General features: G+C 36.7%; 1 protein-coding gene and 1 non-coding gene across 14 annotated transcripts in view; both read left to right on the top strand.

The window, feature by feature from the left end:
- Window positions 1-15,680, top strand: part of UBAP2 (ubiquitin associated protein 2) — a 170,989-nt gene that overhangs the window by 130,965 nt on the left and 24,344 nt on the right. For 11 of the 13 annotated variants that reach the window (XM_037797090.1, XM_037797092.1, XM_037797091.1 and 8 more), the window contains 6 exons: window positions 178-230; window positions 3,573-3,640; window positions 5,648-5,837; window positions 9,025-9,238; window positions 14,303-14,577; window positions 15,234-15,403. In XM_037797090.1, the coding sequence (XP_037653018.1) occupies window positions 178-230; window positions 3,573-3,640; window positions 5,648-5,837; window positions 9,025-9,238; window positions 14,303-14,577; window positions 15,234-15,403 (970 nt within the window). The remainder of the gene's footprint in view (window positions 1-177; window positions 231-3,572; window positions 3,641-5,647; window positions 5,838-9,024; window positions 9,239-14,302; window positions 14,578-15,233; window positions 15,404-15,680) is intronic. The other 2 variants (XM_037797099.1, XM_037797098.1) reach the window with 1 other exon arrangement.
- LOC119505807 lies at window positions 5,960-6,042 on the top strand. The gene has a single exon (XR_005210845.1). It is a non-coding gene; the product is annotated as a small nucleolar RNA SNORD121A (small nucleolar RNA).

The raw sequence follows: 15,680 nt of genomic DNA, 5'->3' as shown, positions 1-15,680 counted from the left end.
AGCCTCTAGCCAAGTTGCAATTAAATATGACTGATTTTATTAAGAATAGATTAAGAGCCTTATATTTCATGGATTATAAACTAAATTGCTAATGAAGTATATGATATTTCTTTTTCTTATACAGTACACAGTGGAGAATCATTTGGAATAAGACTTATTGTTTTCACTTCCCAACAGGGACCTGGAAGAACTCTGTGGAAGAGTGGACAACAGAAGACTGGATTGAAGATGTAAGTGTTTGGCATCAGACCCATATTTCTTTTAGTGTCAGATGGGGCATGTGTGCTTTGAAGAAAGCCTAAGACATGTTATGGCTGCTCTTGGCTTTTTTCCCTATATTTATCCTACATTTTATCCATGCATTTATCCATGCCTTTTTAGCATTTATTTATCCTGCATTTATCCATGCATTTATTAACAGATGCTCCCCAGGAGGAATCTGGTGTTTTGAGACTTTTAAGGAACTTGGATTTAAAGTGTCTGCTTAGGAAAAAAAAAGATGACTTTTTCGAAGTACAACTAAAGTCATTAACTTATCTTTGTTATGCTTGACCTGATAGTCAAATGACCCTGTGGCTTTGGCCTATGCACTGTTACTCTTCAGAACTTTTTATTTAAAAGGAGAGAGTCCATCATTGGGATCACAGCTGCAGTTAACCTGAACAGGTCCTTCAAGTTCCAGGCCCAACCCCTCCCCCCTTCATCTAAAGGAACGGTTCTTTTTGCATTCATTCATTCATTCATTCATTCAAGTAAATAAGCTATTCTTTCACATCATTCATTCCACAGACATTTTTGAGTGTGTGACACTAGATTGTGTATAGTGTCAATCTGTAAGTTCAGGGTTCAGAATAAGATGTTGTTTGAAAAAAATACTCTACTTAAATAATGAAAAAGGAGAAAGTAACTGAACTAGCCAGTTTCTACATTTTATACTATTTTTTGATTTAATTCTCAAGGTCCAAAACAGAAGTATGTGCATGATAGAAAGTTTGAGCATATACTGGGAGGGAAAGAATAAAGGGGTTAGAAGTCTTGATCTTTAAAATCATATAAAGTGAACCAGACTTTGAGAATTATTACCTCTTTCCCTCTCTTCCATGTATGTTTCTATTTATGCTGACAGGAGTTGCTTGGGATGGGAAAGTATGATTTCCTCCTGCCTTGTTTAATGACCTCTAGCACAGTGCACTGTTCCTTAGGTCTTGGTTTCTTTATTTGTGAAAAAGGAATTCTGTAATTCCTCATGCAGTACTAAGCTTCCAAATGGTGTTTTAACACAGAAGCATAAAATCATTTTTACCTTGCATAAATTAAGTAATTTTAACTGAATTAACTCAAAAGTTTTTAGGAATACTTGATACACATGCTTTTTTTTCCCTTTTTTTTAGCAGCATTTTATCTGATTTATTAGGGAGTGAGCTGGGTAGGGTGTGAGAAGGAGTGAGAAAAGGTGTGAGGAGGAGTGAGAAAAGATACACTTATTTGGTTGAGATGTTAGATTTCGAGTATATTTTCATGCTGCCACATACTAATAAGTTCCTTGAGGTATTATGTCACACCTGTTACCTGTTATATGAGAAGTCTGGACTAGATAAGTGGTTATTTAAACCAGCAGAGGGATAGATACCTTAACCTTATTTCAAACAGAGCCATAGTACTAGAATGTTTGCTAAGAGTTTGGAGATAAAAGGTTCCTTCGCCTGTCACTGTCAGCAGCAGTAGCGGGGGATCAGAAGGCAGAAGGCCTATATTCAAATTCTAGCTCTGTTGACCTGTTGACCTTGCACAAGGCATCTTTCTTTTCTGAGCTTCCTGTTTTTCCTCTTTATAATGAAAATCATAATAGCTCTTCTGTCTAATTCACAGGGTTTTTCCATGTCCATGTATTATGATGAAAGTCTGCCAAAAATTAGCACACATGGACACATTCAGACATAAATATTTTTCTGGATAGGACATAGTGTTTCACATTGTAATTTACATTGGGCATCTCCTCTTCTGTGGAATTATCAAAAAAATTAGTTTTTTTCTGAGAAGGTACAAAATAATGCTGATTGGCAGGGGAATAATCTAAAATATAATCCTAAATTCCTTCTAAGACCTGAGAAGAATAACTACTAACTGCCCCATCCCTTAAAAAAAAAAAAAAAAAGAAAAAGAAAAGAAAAGAAATAAAGAAGAAAAAGAAATAGGAAAAAAAAGGAAGAAGAAAATAGAAATAAAAAAGAAAGAAGAAAACGTTCCACTTTTCTGTTTCCTGTCAGGGTTACATGTGATTAAAGTGGTTCTCATTTACCTTGAATTTAATATTTATAAGGCTTTCATTGCTTTTCATACAGTTGCTCCCTGAATATTTTTTGCCTTTACTCTATTTAATTGGGAATTTTCTTTAAGGCAAAAATGGATTTCTTGGGACTTTTTAAAAATACTACCTTGAAACAAGTTGCAATATAGGCACTTCTTGTTCAGTCAAGTTAGTTTAGGACTTCTTGTTTTTAAAGAAAAAGGAAAACTACTGTTTGCTGTGTCCCTGGTTGAATATTACTGTTTCTGGAAGTCTGATTTTGTACAGTGTTTCAAAGTCCTGACACAGTTAAGGCTGCTAAGTATAATAGCAACTTTTGAATAGCATTTTCAGTAGTTTCTCACATTATCGCATTTCTGAGCCTTTAAAAGCCCTTGCCTCACTTTGAAAATGAAAAAAGAGCTATCTTTCATTAATGTTAAAGTTTCAAAAAAATTTATTGTTAGTTAAAATGACACACATGAATATGAAGATAATTATGCTGAGTGAAAAATGCCAGACAAAAAAGAAGTGTACATGTTTTATGATTCCATTTAGAATTTTGGAGACCACAACCTAATCTCTATTGACAGAAAGCTCATCAGTGGTTTCTTGGGGAACTGGCTGAGTAGTGGGAGGGAAGATTTGCACAGGGACAGAAGGTAACTTGGGGTGATTGGATACATTGTCTTGATTGTGTTGATAATTTCACTCACTGTGTTATGCATATTCCAAAACTCATTCACTTATTCAGTTTAAATATTTGCAATTTATTATGTCTGTTATACCTCAATAAAATTATTTTTTTAAAAATCAAAGAAACCCATGACTCATTAAACATGAAATGTAAATTGTTAGTCATAAAATACCAAAGCCAGCTTTCTTTAGAGAAAATAGTATGTTAATTTGCCTTTTCAAAATTCCTGACTCACTTTTGGCATTTATGGGAACATTGGTGGTTGTTTTACTGGTATTCTCATTTTGTTTACTGGCAAATGCAAAGTAGAAGGATTGAAACTTCAACCCTGGTTTGACTCTTTATTTCACTGTTGTCTCCCATCATTCTCATCCTTTTCCTGATGCCCTTATTGTATACTTACCAATTTAAAATTACCATCACAAGAAAATTACTTGTAGTTTTGTGTATTTCCTTCCCTTCAGACTAGCGTTTGAGTGAGCTACAATAAGAGTGTACTGGTGACTAAAAATTGCCAGTAATTCTATATATTTTTGGTTTAGATGGTAAAGAGTAAGATTGAAATAATTTTTTGCCCTTTCCATACAGCTTTCAGAAACAAAGGTTTTTACTGCCTCATCTGTTCCAGCAGAGAATCATGTCATGCCTGGGCAAAGGTAATCTTTTTGCCACTTTTGCTTGTTAGTCAAACCATAATTGAGTTTTTGCCTCAGGAAAAGTCTTTCTGGTCCTTGCATCTCTTTCTAGATTTTCCTTTTCTTAGATCTCCTTTTCTTTTTCCCCTTTTCCATCCAAGAGTTTATTTTACTTACCCAGTCAGCTGACAGAACTTCAGTCAATTCCAAATTGGTTATATTCACTGAAGAATTAAAAATAGCTGTTATGTTTGTAATTTGTTAACATTTGTGACAGAGATTGTGTTTAATTTGTTTCATGCTTGCTCTTTTCAATTTTGTAAATGGATTGATTTTTCCCCCCAAGTGAACTTATACAAAATACCCTTTTATTTCTTTATGTAACACCGTTGATTTAGATCTTAGGCTAGTCAGACCTCATTGTTATAGGGGCCCCACTAGTTTTAATCTACTCGGTTTGTGGATTGCAGGAAATGAAAGAGCTTTTGGGGGAATAGTAACATTTTTGAATGTGTATGGAAATGAATTATTGAAGAGCATTTGTTTACATCCTAACATTCACAATAGCTCTAAAAACTTTTGATTATGTTTTTAAATGAAATGCAGTGGTCAGGAATGATTAAAGCCTTGATCACCTTTGAAATGAAGGCAGTTGTGAACCTAAAGCATTCATGCTAAATGATTTGAAGATAAGACTTCATTATAAGGAAATTAAATATTACAAAGTTTCTCTTGGAATATATTGTTTTGTGGATTGCTCATATTTTCTTTTTAAATGTGTGTATTTTCTCACATGAATTTGATAGGATAATATTCTTTTCTTTCTTTTTTAAGATAGAAACCAGACTTTTTGTTGGTGGTTCATTGTTCCCTTTTATTTTTCAGAAGACTGCGCTGTACTATTTTCCATGAAATGAACTAGCTGTTCTTTTGTAGTAAAACAACTTTTGTGATGGGGCATATGTAATAAAACTACCCTGGATTTGTACCTGGTGTTAGGATATCATAAGCTAGAACATTATCTTTGAGTCCAAAATACTAGTCTGGGCCTTCAGTCTGGCTGTTGGAAAGTGAAAGTGATAAGAGCATAAAGAGAGGAACCCAGGGGTAGGAACTTTTCATCTGTATCAGGAGTGGGTATTGAAATATTTGACCTCCCAGAATCTAGCTGTCTCCTTGGCACGGAGAGAGTTCAGATAGGAGAACTGATACGAACTGGCCTTTGAAAGCGTTTATTAATACAGTGAATTCCCATGTTAGGTAAACCAGTGCATCTTGCAGTCCCTGCTGTGCTAGATAGGTTGGAGCAGAAATAGAACAGTATGTTAGCAGCTCACTCACATGTCAGATGGTATTAATCTGGAAGATCATTTCTTCCTAATGCTTTGAGGTAATAGACCATGCTTCTCAAATTGGAATAGTTGCCTTTTGGGAGGCATCAAAATAGTTCTAGTTAACCTAGTATTTGTTCAATTATTGTGCAATTTTTCCTTAATTTTTAGGAGAGAAGATTATATGAGATTTATATAAACTTAAACATTGTAGAGTAGAATGCAAAACTTGTATAAATATTTAAGATAAATATGAAATTGTCTAAAGTGGCTGGCCATAGCTTTAGCCCTGATCCCCAAGAATCTGCATTCACTCTTTTTGAAAAGTTTAGAAAAGACTGGTTTCAAATAGTAAATGGGGTAAAATGTGCTAAAAGAAATCAACTGAACTTATTTAAGTTTATTTAATTGCTCCAGTTTTCAAATCAATTATCACTGTGTCATTTCTGTGGAAATTTCTCAGTACACTTCTTCATTTCCCTTCTCTGCAAAAGTCCTGCTTTGGTCTTTGTGGCTTTGTATGCTATTTTTGGTGACTGCTGTCCTCTTTTTGGTTCCCTCAAACTGCAGCTTCCTAAGGTTCTCCTCACTTAGATCATTTTAAGCATGAATATACTTTATGTTGATTCATTCCTTAGACTCATTGTTGGTAAGATTTCCTTTTGATTGGTACCTCATTTGCATTTTATCTGTTTAGCATTGATCTGGTAGCCTTGCTCCAGAAGCCTGCTCTTCCCAGTCAAGTCTCGGAAGTCAACTCCTTTGAATCTTCCCAACAGCAGGGCTTTGGCCAAGCCCTAGTCTTCACAAATTCTCAACACAACATTCAGATGACACCAGGAACTGGCAATTCCACTGCTGTCAACTCCTACTCTCCTCAGAGTCTGGTAACTCACTTTTGTTTCTATGTGGGATTTTACGGAATGGAACCATGAGCAAATGTATTCTCGAGCATAACACATGCCTTAAAATTATTTTCTATGTATCACAATTCCTACAGTAGATCTCAGTCCAGAAAACAATGATGCTGTAATTTCCAAGCACATAGCTGATGATTTCATGTGGAATTAAACTATTCTGAGTTTCCTGGACAAAGATACAAATAGTTCTTTATGATTAGTTGAATTCTTTGCAGTCATGATCACTCAGATTGGATTTGGTTTCAGGGCCTTTCTCTAGACTTAAGATGTTAAAATTGTCATGTATGTATTGGCTTGCTTGAAAACATGCAAAAAGACTTCATTCCAAGTCTGCCTAGGTGCTTATATTTTTTTTGCATTTTATTTCTTTGTTATTCTGTAAAATAAGGATACTATTTCCTAAAAGGCCAAACTATGAAGTCAAGGCCTTTGTAGTTTAGATGTGTTTTGAAATTATATCATCCATTGCTGCCTGCACAACTCTGACTTCCCACGAGAGTTAAACTCCCATCAGAAAGAACTTCAGGAGATGTTAGTGAAGGATGTGAGGACAGATGGACAGTAGTAGAACCTTAGAGCATAGCATGTAAAAGAATGTAGCTGCAGGACTGTATACTGAATTTTCCTGCCCAAGTATAGGAAGTAAAGAGCTGGTGGTGGGTGGTTTAAAGAACTGTGAGCACAGGCTTACAGCATTCACTAGTGATAATTATTTTCGTTCTTGTTATGCTTCCTTGAACCTGTTCAGAAACAGAATTGTTAATGTCTATGATATAATCTTTCTCCCTTACCTACTCAAATCATTAGTTGTACCTTAATAAAATGGAAAATTGAATATGGAAACTTTTCATTGCTATGTTTCTTCTACTCTGCATAATCACTTGATGTTGCTAGCTTGGGAACTTGGCATTTATTGTCATTGGTGATTGTGCATGAGGTGGTGTCAGTGCTTGTTTTGGGACAGGCCAAGGCATGGAGCCATCTTTGTTTTAGAAAGCCAACTAAAACCCCTGAGTTTTCATTGAACCATCTATGTCTTTTCTCCTCTGCTGGTATAATGAAGTAATGTCCTTGCTGACTTTCTGGAATTTCATCCAGGCTACTGAAATCATAGGTGGAACATGAGGTTTGTTTTTTTTTTCTTTCCTTAAATGCATTTTTTAATTGTGAACTTTAACATATATACATAACAGTGATAACTTTGAAAGTACAATTTAATAAGTAGTTAGCAAATTTCAGAGAATGTCATGGATCATAGTTCCACAGCTTCAGCTATTTCCATTGTTATAAAGTGCAACTTACATGCAGAAAGCTGTTAACTTCCTATGTACAGCTCAACAAGCAGTTATATAGATAATTTCAAAAATTGTTATGGGTTACAGCTCCAGTTTCAGTTCTTTCCTTATTATGCAAAATAGGGTATATACAGAAAGGTGAAGACTTTCAAAGCATTATTGAATGAGTAGCTATAAAGCAGATTTCAAAGAATGTTATAGGTTATAGTTTCCACCATGTCATTTACCTCCTTCCAGCTACTTCATTACCCCAGCATCTAAATATATATATGTATATAAAGTTTCAGTATTCATAGACCTTTGTTAAATCTTTTCTTGTTTGTTGCTACCCCTTCCTCTCATTTAATCTCTTTTTCTATCTTCAGGGTTGTCTAAGCAGTGAGCACCCTAACTTGTTTATATTGGAAAGGGGGTGTCGACAGTATGGGGAAGAGGGCTGCATCTGATTGTTGTTCTTAAAGAGGCTATTGCCTCTGGGTTTTGGGACTTCTCTGGCATAGGAACACTCTGGTGGATTTAAGTTTCTAAGAGGTAAAACTTAGTGGTTGAATCTTTTATAGAATCTCAGATAGGGACCTAGGTATTTTGGAACTCCTGTTGGTAAGGGCATGGCATACTGTAGCCATTTGGGATGTCGAGCTGGAGCTTGCATAAGAAAGCTCTCTTGACTCTATTTGGGATCTCTCAACCACTCTAACCTCAGTTTGTTAGTTTCCTTTTTCCCCCTTTTGGTCAAGTAGGGATTTTTTATCCCTTGCTGCCAGGGCCAGGTTCATTCTTAGGAGTCAGGAACATGAGATTTTAAAGTGACCTTCAGGTTTGTTGCTTTACCTCTTGACCAACACCTTGAGAAGGTAGAGTAAGAATTGTTTAGTGTTGTACTTGAGTAGTTATTTTCAACTGTTCAGTACTTTATAATCAATAGGGAGGCTTTAACAAACAGTAATAGTAATAATAATAGTAGTGGTAGTAATAAAATAATGCCAGGGTCTACACAAGACCAAGTAAGTTATAATTTTTGAGATTTGGACATTTGTACACGCATGTACACACATTTTTAAAGTCCCCACGTTGATTCTGATCAGTAGTTGGGTTTGAGACGCCTTATGCTAAATGTTACCTGAGGCAAGTCTGTAGTCATTGACTCAGTGATTTCATTGTGTTGTAAAGCACATAGAAAGTGGATTTGGTAAAATGTAGCTGATGCAGTATAGGCATTATGTAGGAAATAAGAAGATAGCATGATCCAGGAAGCTGTGCTTGAACAGGTGGACCTTAGCTGGATTGATAGCAACCTGAGAGGCAGTAGGAAGCACAAGCAAAGGATCCAGAGCAGTGCTGAGTAAGGTTAGGACAACTGCTCGAACAAGAGTAGATTCAGTAATTGATGTGCCATAACTGCCCAGAAACTTACAATTTTGTCCATACTTGAGAGTTTTGGATTTCATTATAACAACTGGAATACTACATGGCTTTGAATATTTATTGTTTTTGTTTGTCAAGAATGTCTTTGTTGTTTAATTCATGGTATGCCTCATTTATTTATTTTTTTAAAGTGGTATTTTGATTGTGGGTTTGTAAGTTTACTTTTTTTCTTTTTAAATCAATTTCTTCAAACCCATGGTCAAATATTTCTCTTCCCTTTAACCTCTTGTGTCAGAATTAGGAGAGATTGTTGAATGTATTCAGTCAGTTCTTATGCATAGTATCATTTTTATATAGTATTTTCTCAGGTGAGTCTTCATAATAGAGATATTCTAGGTTATAGTTTTGGAAATACTTGTGAAAATACTTGGCACGTTTTAAAGCCTGGGAGAAAAATTCTCTATTGCTGAGTTTATGCTTTTCTTTCCCTTTAGTCATCTGTCCTTGGTTCAGGATTTGGAGAGCTAGCACCTTCAAAAATGGCAAACATTAACAGTTCCCAGATATTGGACCAGTTGAAAACTCCAAGTGTGAGTCAGTTTACCACCACCCAGAGTTCACAGCACAATAATACAAGTCCTCTCACAACCTCTTCTTCTTGGGACCTCAAGCCCCCAGCATCCCAGCCCTCAGTCCTCAGTCAGTTTGGTAAGTATACACTTCCTGTGTTGGTTTGCCTTTATCAAGGACATGCTAAATACTAGCAGAGTGCTCTCTCTCTCTCTCTCTCTTTCTCTCACTCTCTTACTCTCACTCTTTCTTCATTTATTCATTCATTCATACATACATGCATACCTTGAGATGTGCAAAAGCATGATAGAAGCATGCAGATACAAGCAAATAGCACTTTGACTAAATGCATAGACAGAATTTTGTGAGCTCTATTAGAATAGGGTGGCAGGAGGTGGGTATGGACAGCTTTTTAAACCCATGCCCTCTGCATTGCTCTCTCATTGTTTACATTTGCACATATCCACCATGATTGGTCAAGCTTTACTTTTTGTACTTTATATTGTAAAGACACCTTGTGTAAGTTGGAGGTTTTCTAAACTATACTCCATAAAAATTGTGACAGTCAACCATTATTTCCCACCAACACTCACATCCCACACTGTGTTAGGAATACTAGGGATGGCTGTCTGGACTAGTTTATGTATAGGGCATACTGAGAGCAGAGGACAGGAAAGTGAGTTTCTCTGCTCAATAGAATGGCTTTCTTGGGAAATACTAAAGACCACTCCAGGTTTTGAAGTGTTGTCTACCAAGGAAACTCATTTAAAGACTTAGTACCCAAGGCTTTTATTGGGGACTGATCATGAAGGTACATGCTGCCTAGCATGTACCAAAATTCCAGACTGCCATAAGGAAAATAGTTATTCACCGTAAACCATATTGTTTGTACCAACATTCTAGGCACAGTGAGCCACTCTTGTCAGTTGGGTGATGGAAGCCCTTCTAAAATAGGGAACAAAAGGCCCAAATTTACAGGCAGGCCTTTCTAAAGATAGAAATCTGGTCTGCTATGTTAGTTTTTTTTCTGCCATTGATTAATGAATGATAGAAGTTTTTAGATGAGCATTCTGTTCCCATACTCCTTATAAAGCCTGTCTTTGGTACATGCCTCTAATATCAAGTCCACAAATAGATGCACCTCCCATGGAAATATCCTGGATCAAGAGTTTGCAAGCCACAGCCCTTTGAACAGATTTGCCACCTGTTTTTAGAAACAAAGCTTTATTGAAACATAGCCACACCATTCATTTATATATTGTCTATGGCTACTTTCATGCTAGAAAGAAAGAGTTGAATAATTGCTGACAGCCTTCAAAGCTTAAAATATTTACTGACAAGCCTTTTCAGGAAGGGAGTGCTAACATATATGAATATAAGAGTTTTCAGTGGTGAAAAGATGGTGTTATTCAGTAAATGGTGATTGCAATTGGCTATCTATGTGGAAAATGAAGTTGGATCCCTAATTCCCATGCTACACATAATTGTCAAATGGTACAAATATTTAAACATAAACATAAATATTTAAACATAAACATAAATTCCAAATCTAGACCATAGTAGAATCTGTGTGAGGTAGACCTTTCTAAGTATAATAGAAAGCAACTTGAAAGACAAACTATGAAAAAAAAATGGAAAATTACGTCAATGACAAAGGACTACTTTCCTTATTATAACAAGGAGTAACTAAAAATAGACATTGACTCTACATACTGACTTTAAACAAAAATTAACCCAAAATGGATCATAGAACTAAATGTAAAAAGCAAAACTGTATTAATACTTCTAGAAGACAACTCAGGAGAAAATCTAGACCTTAGGTTTAGCAATGATCCATGAAAGAAAAAATTGATATGTTGGACTTCATTGAAATTAAAAACTTATGAAAAAACAAGCCACAGACTGGGATAAAATACTTCCAAAGCACATATCTGATAAAAGACTTGTATCCAAAATGTCTAAAAAACTTAAAAACAAAAAAAACTCAACAATGAGAAAACAACTCAGTTACAAAATGGTCCAAAGATCTGAACAGACACCTCACCAAAGAAGATATACAGATGATAAATATGTCTGTGAAAAGATGCTGAACATTATGTGTCATAAAGAAATTGCAAAATAAGACAACAATGATATACCACTACACACCTATTACAATGGTTAAAATCTAAAACATTGACAATGTCAAATTCTGGCAAAGATGTGGAGCAGCAGGAAGATTCATTCATTACTGGTGGGAATGCAAGATGTAACAGTCTGGAAGTTTCTTACAAAGTTAAACCCAGGTTTACCATACGATGCCGAGATCATGTTCCTACGTAGTTACCGAAATGATTTGAAAACTTGTGTCAGCACAGAAACCTGCACACTAATGTTATAGCAGCTTTGTTCATAATTGCCAAAAAAATGGGAAAATTCAAGATGTCCTTCAAGAGGTGAATAGATAAACAAAATGTAGTGCATCCATACAAAAAGAGTTGAGGGTTAAAGAAATAGTTGATGGGGAAGACAGCAGAGTAGGGCTCAGTTCTTCCACAAAAACAACTATTAAACAGGCAGGAACTGTCTGAAACAACTATTTTGAAACTCTGGAGGCCAGAACAACACTCAGGGAAGAGCAGAAGGAAGAGGCTGATGAATTACAGTAAAGAACTGTAAATTGTTCTTTCCTGTCTGTGCCTACTGGCGCCTATCCTCCACTCTCACAGCAGGACACCAAGGGGTCTAGCCCCTGGTTAGCAGCCGCTGACAGAAAGGGACATCAAATTCCTCTTCCCCAAGAACAGAGATGTGCACAGCCAATGACTGATCACAGCTTTTGATTGAGAATTCGAATCACTGGGTCCCGGCCCTGAGGACAGCTGTTGTTTGAATCCATCCCAGACAAAGGCACTGGCAGACATTCCACGGCAGTGCAAGGTGTTGGTGGTGGGGCGGTGTGCGGGAATCCCGTGTTCTATGTATGATGGTTCTGTAAACCCACAACTTTTCTGGAAAAAAAAAGTTATCAAGCTACAGAAAGACATGGAGGAACATTAAATGCATATTGGTAAGTGAAAGAAGCCAGTCCGAAAAAGCTACATACTGTATGATTCCAACTTTATGACATTCTGGAAAGGGTAAAATAAAAGAGTTAAAAAAATCAGTGATTGCCAGAGATTCGAGGGGGTGGGAGGACAGATGAGTAGATAGGACAGAGCATTTTTAGGGCAGTGAAACTATTTTGAAACTATTATATATATTATATATAAGATATCTAATAACTGGAAAGTACCTAAAAATAGCTTAATTAGGAATCAAGTTCATTTCCCAAACAAACAAAAAATCTTTTTCCTAAACCAAGTAATTTTCAGAAACTCAAGATAGTTGGTATGTATTAACAATCTTATGCATATATATACACAAATAAGATTGTGTTCAACTAAATACATTTTTTCTTTCTTTTTTAATGCAATTTTATCGATATTTATTCACATAACAGCTAATCATCTAAAGCGTAAACGGTTCACAGTATCATATACTTGTGCGTTCACAACAATTTTTGAACATTTTCATTACTTCAAAAAAATTAAAATAAGAATAAAAATATAAAAGAACACCCAAAACATCCCATACCCTATCACTCCCCTATTATTTATTCATTTTTTTTTTGTCTTTATTTTCTTACTCATCTGTCCATATACTGGTTAAAGGGAGTGTCAGATGCAAGGTTTTCACAACTAATACAGTAACACCATTAAAGCAATACAGTTATACAATCATCATCAGGAATCAAGGCTACTGGATTAAGTTCAAACAGTTTCAGTTATTTCCTTCTAGCTATTCTAATACCCTAAAAACTAAACAGGGATATCTATAGAATGCATAAGAATAACCTCCAGAATGACATCTTGACTCTATTTGAAATCTCTCAGTCACTGAAACTATTTTGGTTCAATTTTCTTCCCCCTTTCGGTCAGGAAGTCTTTCTCAATTTCACAATGCTAGGATCAGTCTCATCCCCAGGAGTCATGTCCCTGTTGCCAGGGAGATTTATACCCCTGGGAGTCATGTCCCTCATAGGGGGAGGGCAGTGAGTTTACCTGCAGAGTTGGGTTAGAGAGAGAGGCCATATCTGAGCAACAAAAGAGGTGCTCTGGGGGTGACTCTTAGGCACAATTATAAATAGGCTTAGCTTTTCCTTTGTAGGAGTAAGTTTCTTAAAGACAAGCCCCAAGATTGAGGGCTTGACCTATTAAATTGGTAGTTACCAATGCTTGTGAGAATATCAGGAGTTCCCCAGGTATAGAAGTTTAATACTTCCACATTTTTCCCCAGTCCCTCCAGAGGACTTTGCAAATACTTTTTTATTCTCTGCCCATTTCTCTGGGATGCATCAGGGCATCACACTAACCCGAACAAACCAACAAGATCTCACTCCCTATTCAAGGTTCTTTGTAATTATAGTGTTCGAATAAAATGATCATACAAGTTAAATTGGACAGTGTGCAACAGAAAATAAAAATTTTGCAACAAATAAACATCTCTTCCTTTGATCTCACACAGAAGTTGAAGTTACATGGCCAATATCGTCCTTTACCCTTTAGTCTGATTTGTTTTATTCCTAACCAGATCAGCTTCATTCGTATCTCTAATTGAAGTCTGGTCTGTTTTTCAGCTTGCTGTATGGAGTAATGTATTTCTCAGGACACTCAAGAAACTGGGTACAGTGTTTGCATCTGTGGTGTTGGTATGAATCTGGGGGACAGTGGTAGAAGGAAGATATGTATTTATCACACATTCCTGTACCTTTTGAATTTTTTCCATCATGTGTATTAGTCAAAAATTTAATAATTTTCAAAAATTAATTACAAAATCTGTGACACAGAAAACTATAATTAACTGTTAGTTGAAGGCCATGTGTGTGTGACTCCTTGATGCTGTCTTTACACCCCACCCTTTGTGCTTTAGCATAAGATGTATCTCTTTGTAAAGAAAATTAGGTATAAATACATTCAAGCTTTTTTTCCATTTTGTGCTGTACCAGTTATCACACACCTATAAAATGCTTATGGGATTCAGGTGGAAAATGGTTGGGAGAAGCTGATTGTGACTATAATCCTTTATGATCAGTGATGATGGACGAAGAATTCCTAAGTCTTTCCTCCTAAATAGTTGATTGTATCTTTTATCCTTCTTTTTTGTTCTTTACGTATTTCATAGACTTCAAATCTCAGCCCGAGCCATCCCCAGTTCTAAGCCAGTTGAGCCAGCGACAACAGCACCAGACCCAGGCAGCCGCTGGTCCTCCCCCTGGGTTGGTATCCTTTCCTTCCCAGGCAAAACTCCGAGAATCAACACCTGGAAACAGTACCTCCACTGTGAACAAACTTTTGCAGCTTCCCAGTATGACCGTTGAAAACATGGCTGTGTCTGCCCACCAACCACAGCCCAAACACATCAAGCTCCCTAAGCGGCGGATACCTCCAGCCTCTAAGGTGGGCATTCCATCCTGAAGTCACAGGCCCACAGATGAATTTATTTTAACCTCTGGCCCAAGTAGTGGGTTAGTTACTAAGTCCCAGAAATTTTATATGGTAGTGTCCAAGCGCACAGCTTACTGCTTTATGAGGAATCAGCTATGGGTATGTGCTGAGAGCTGGAAAGTCTTAATTCAATACAAGCATCCAGCTAAGAGCATCTGCTACTCTGGTGTATTTAGCTCTTTGCTGTAGGAGGGTGGATAGTAGTTCTGTTATGCACAGAACATGGTTCCTTGACCATGTAATGTTTTCACCATTGTTACGTACTGAAATTAGAGCAGTCTGCTCAGTGTCCACTGTTCTCTCCCACCCATTTACCTGCCTACATTCTTCCCAGCCTTTTATTTTAAGAAGCAACTGCTGGCATTACTCACAGACCATTCCCCTGTTAACTTTTAATTTTTCTTTACTCATTTCTCTTTACTCTCGTTTTTAAAAATTCTATTACTTTTTCCTTCCTTTCTGCCTCTCTCTTCTTGTCCCTCAGGCCTGCCAGTAGTAGTAGGCGTGCCCTGTTCCTTGGTGACCCCCGTTGCTTGTTAGGCTCTGTTATAGGCCTTGGAACTTGGAATCCCTGACCTCTCTTCCTGACATGATGGCTTTGCTTTCAGATCCCAGCATCTGCAGTGGAAATGCCTGGTTCAGCAGATGTCACAGGATTAAATGTTCAGTTTGGCACCCTGGAATTTGGATCGGAACCTTCTCTGTCTGAATTTGGATCCGTTCCAGTCAGCAAAAATAGTAAACAGATTCCCATCAGCTTGTATTCTAAATCTTTAAGGTACACAACTTCCTGCTTCCCTGGTTTTGACTAGATAAGTCCTTTGTTTACAAAGAAAAATCAAAACAGAGCCTAAGAAATTGTCTGGCAGACACATTATATTCTGTGGTAATGGGCTTGTGCCATGACTATCTAATTCCAGAACTTTTCCATCAACCCAGAAAGAAACTTAAACCTGTTAGCATTCAATTCCAATTTCCCTCACTCCTCTCTCCTGGCAACAATCACTTTACAGCTGTCTTTGAATTTGTCTGTTCTGTACATTTTGTATAAAGGG

The sequence above is a fragment of the Choloepus didactylus genome, chromosome 10, assembly GCF_015220235.1.
Source record: "Choloepus didactylus isolate mChoDid1 chromosome 10, mChoDid1.pri, whole genome shotgun sequence".
In the NCBI taxonomy this organism is placed as follows: Eukaryota; Metazoa; Chordata; class Mammalia; order Pilosa; family Megalonychidae; genus Choloepus; species Choloepus didactylus.
Note: the sequence above shows the minus strand (reverse complement) of the source record. Positions and strands in the feature narration are given on the sequence as shown.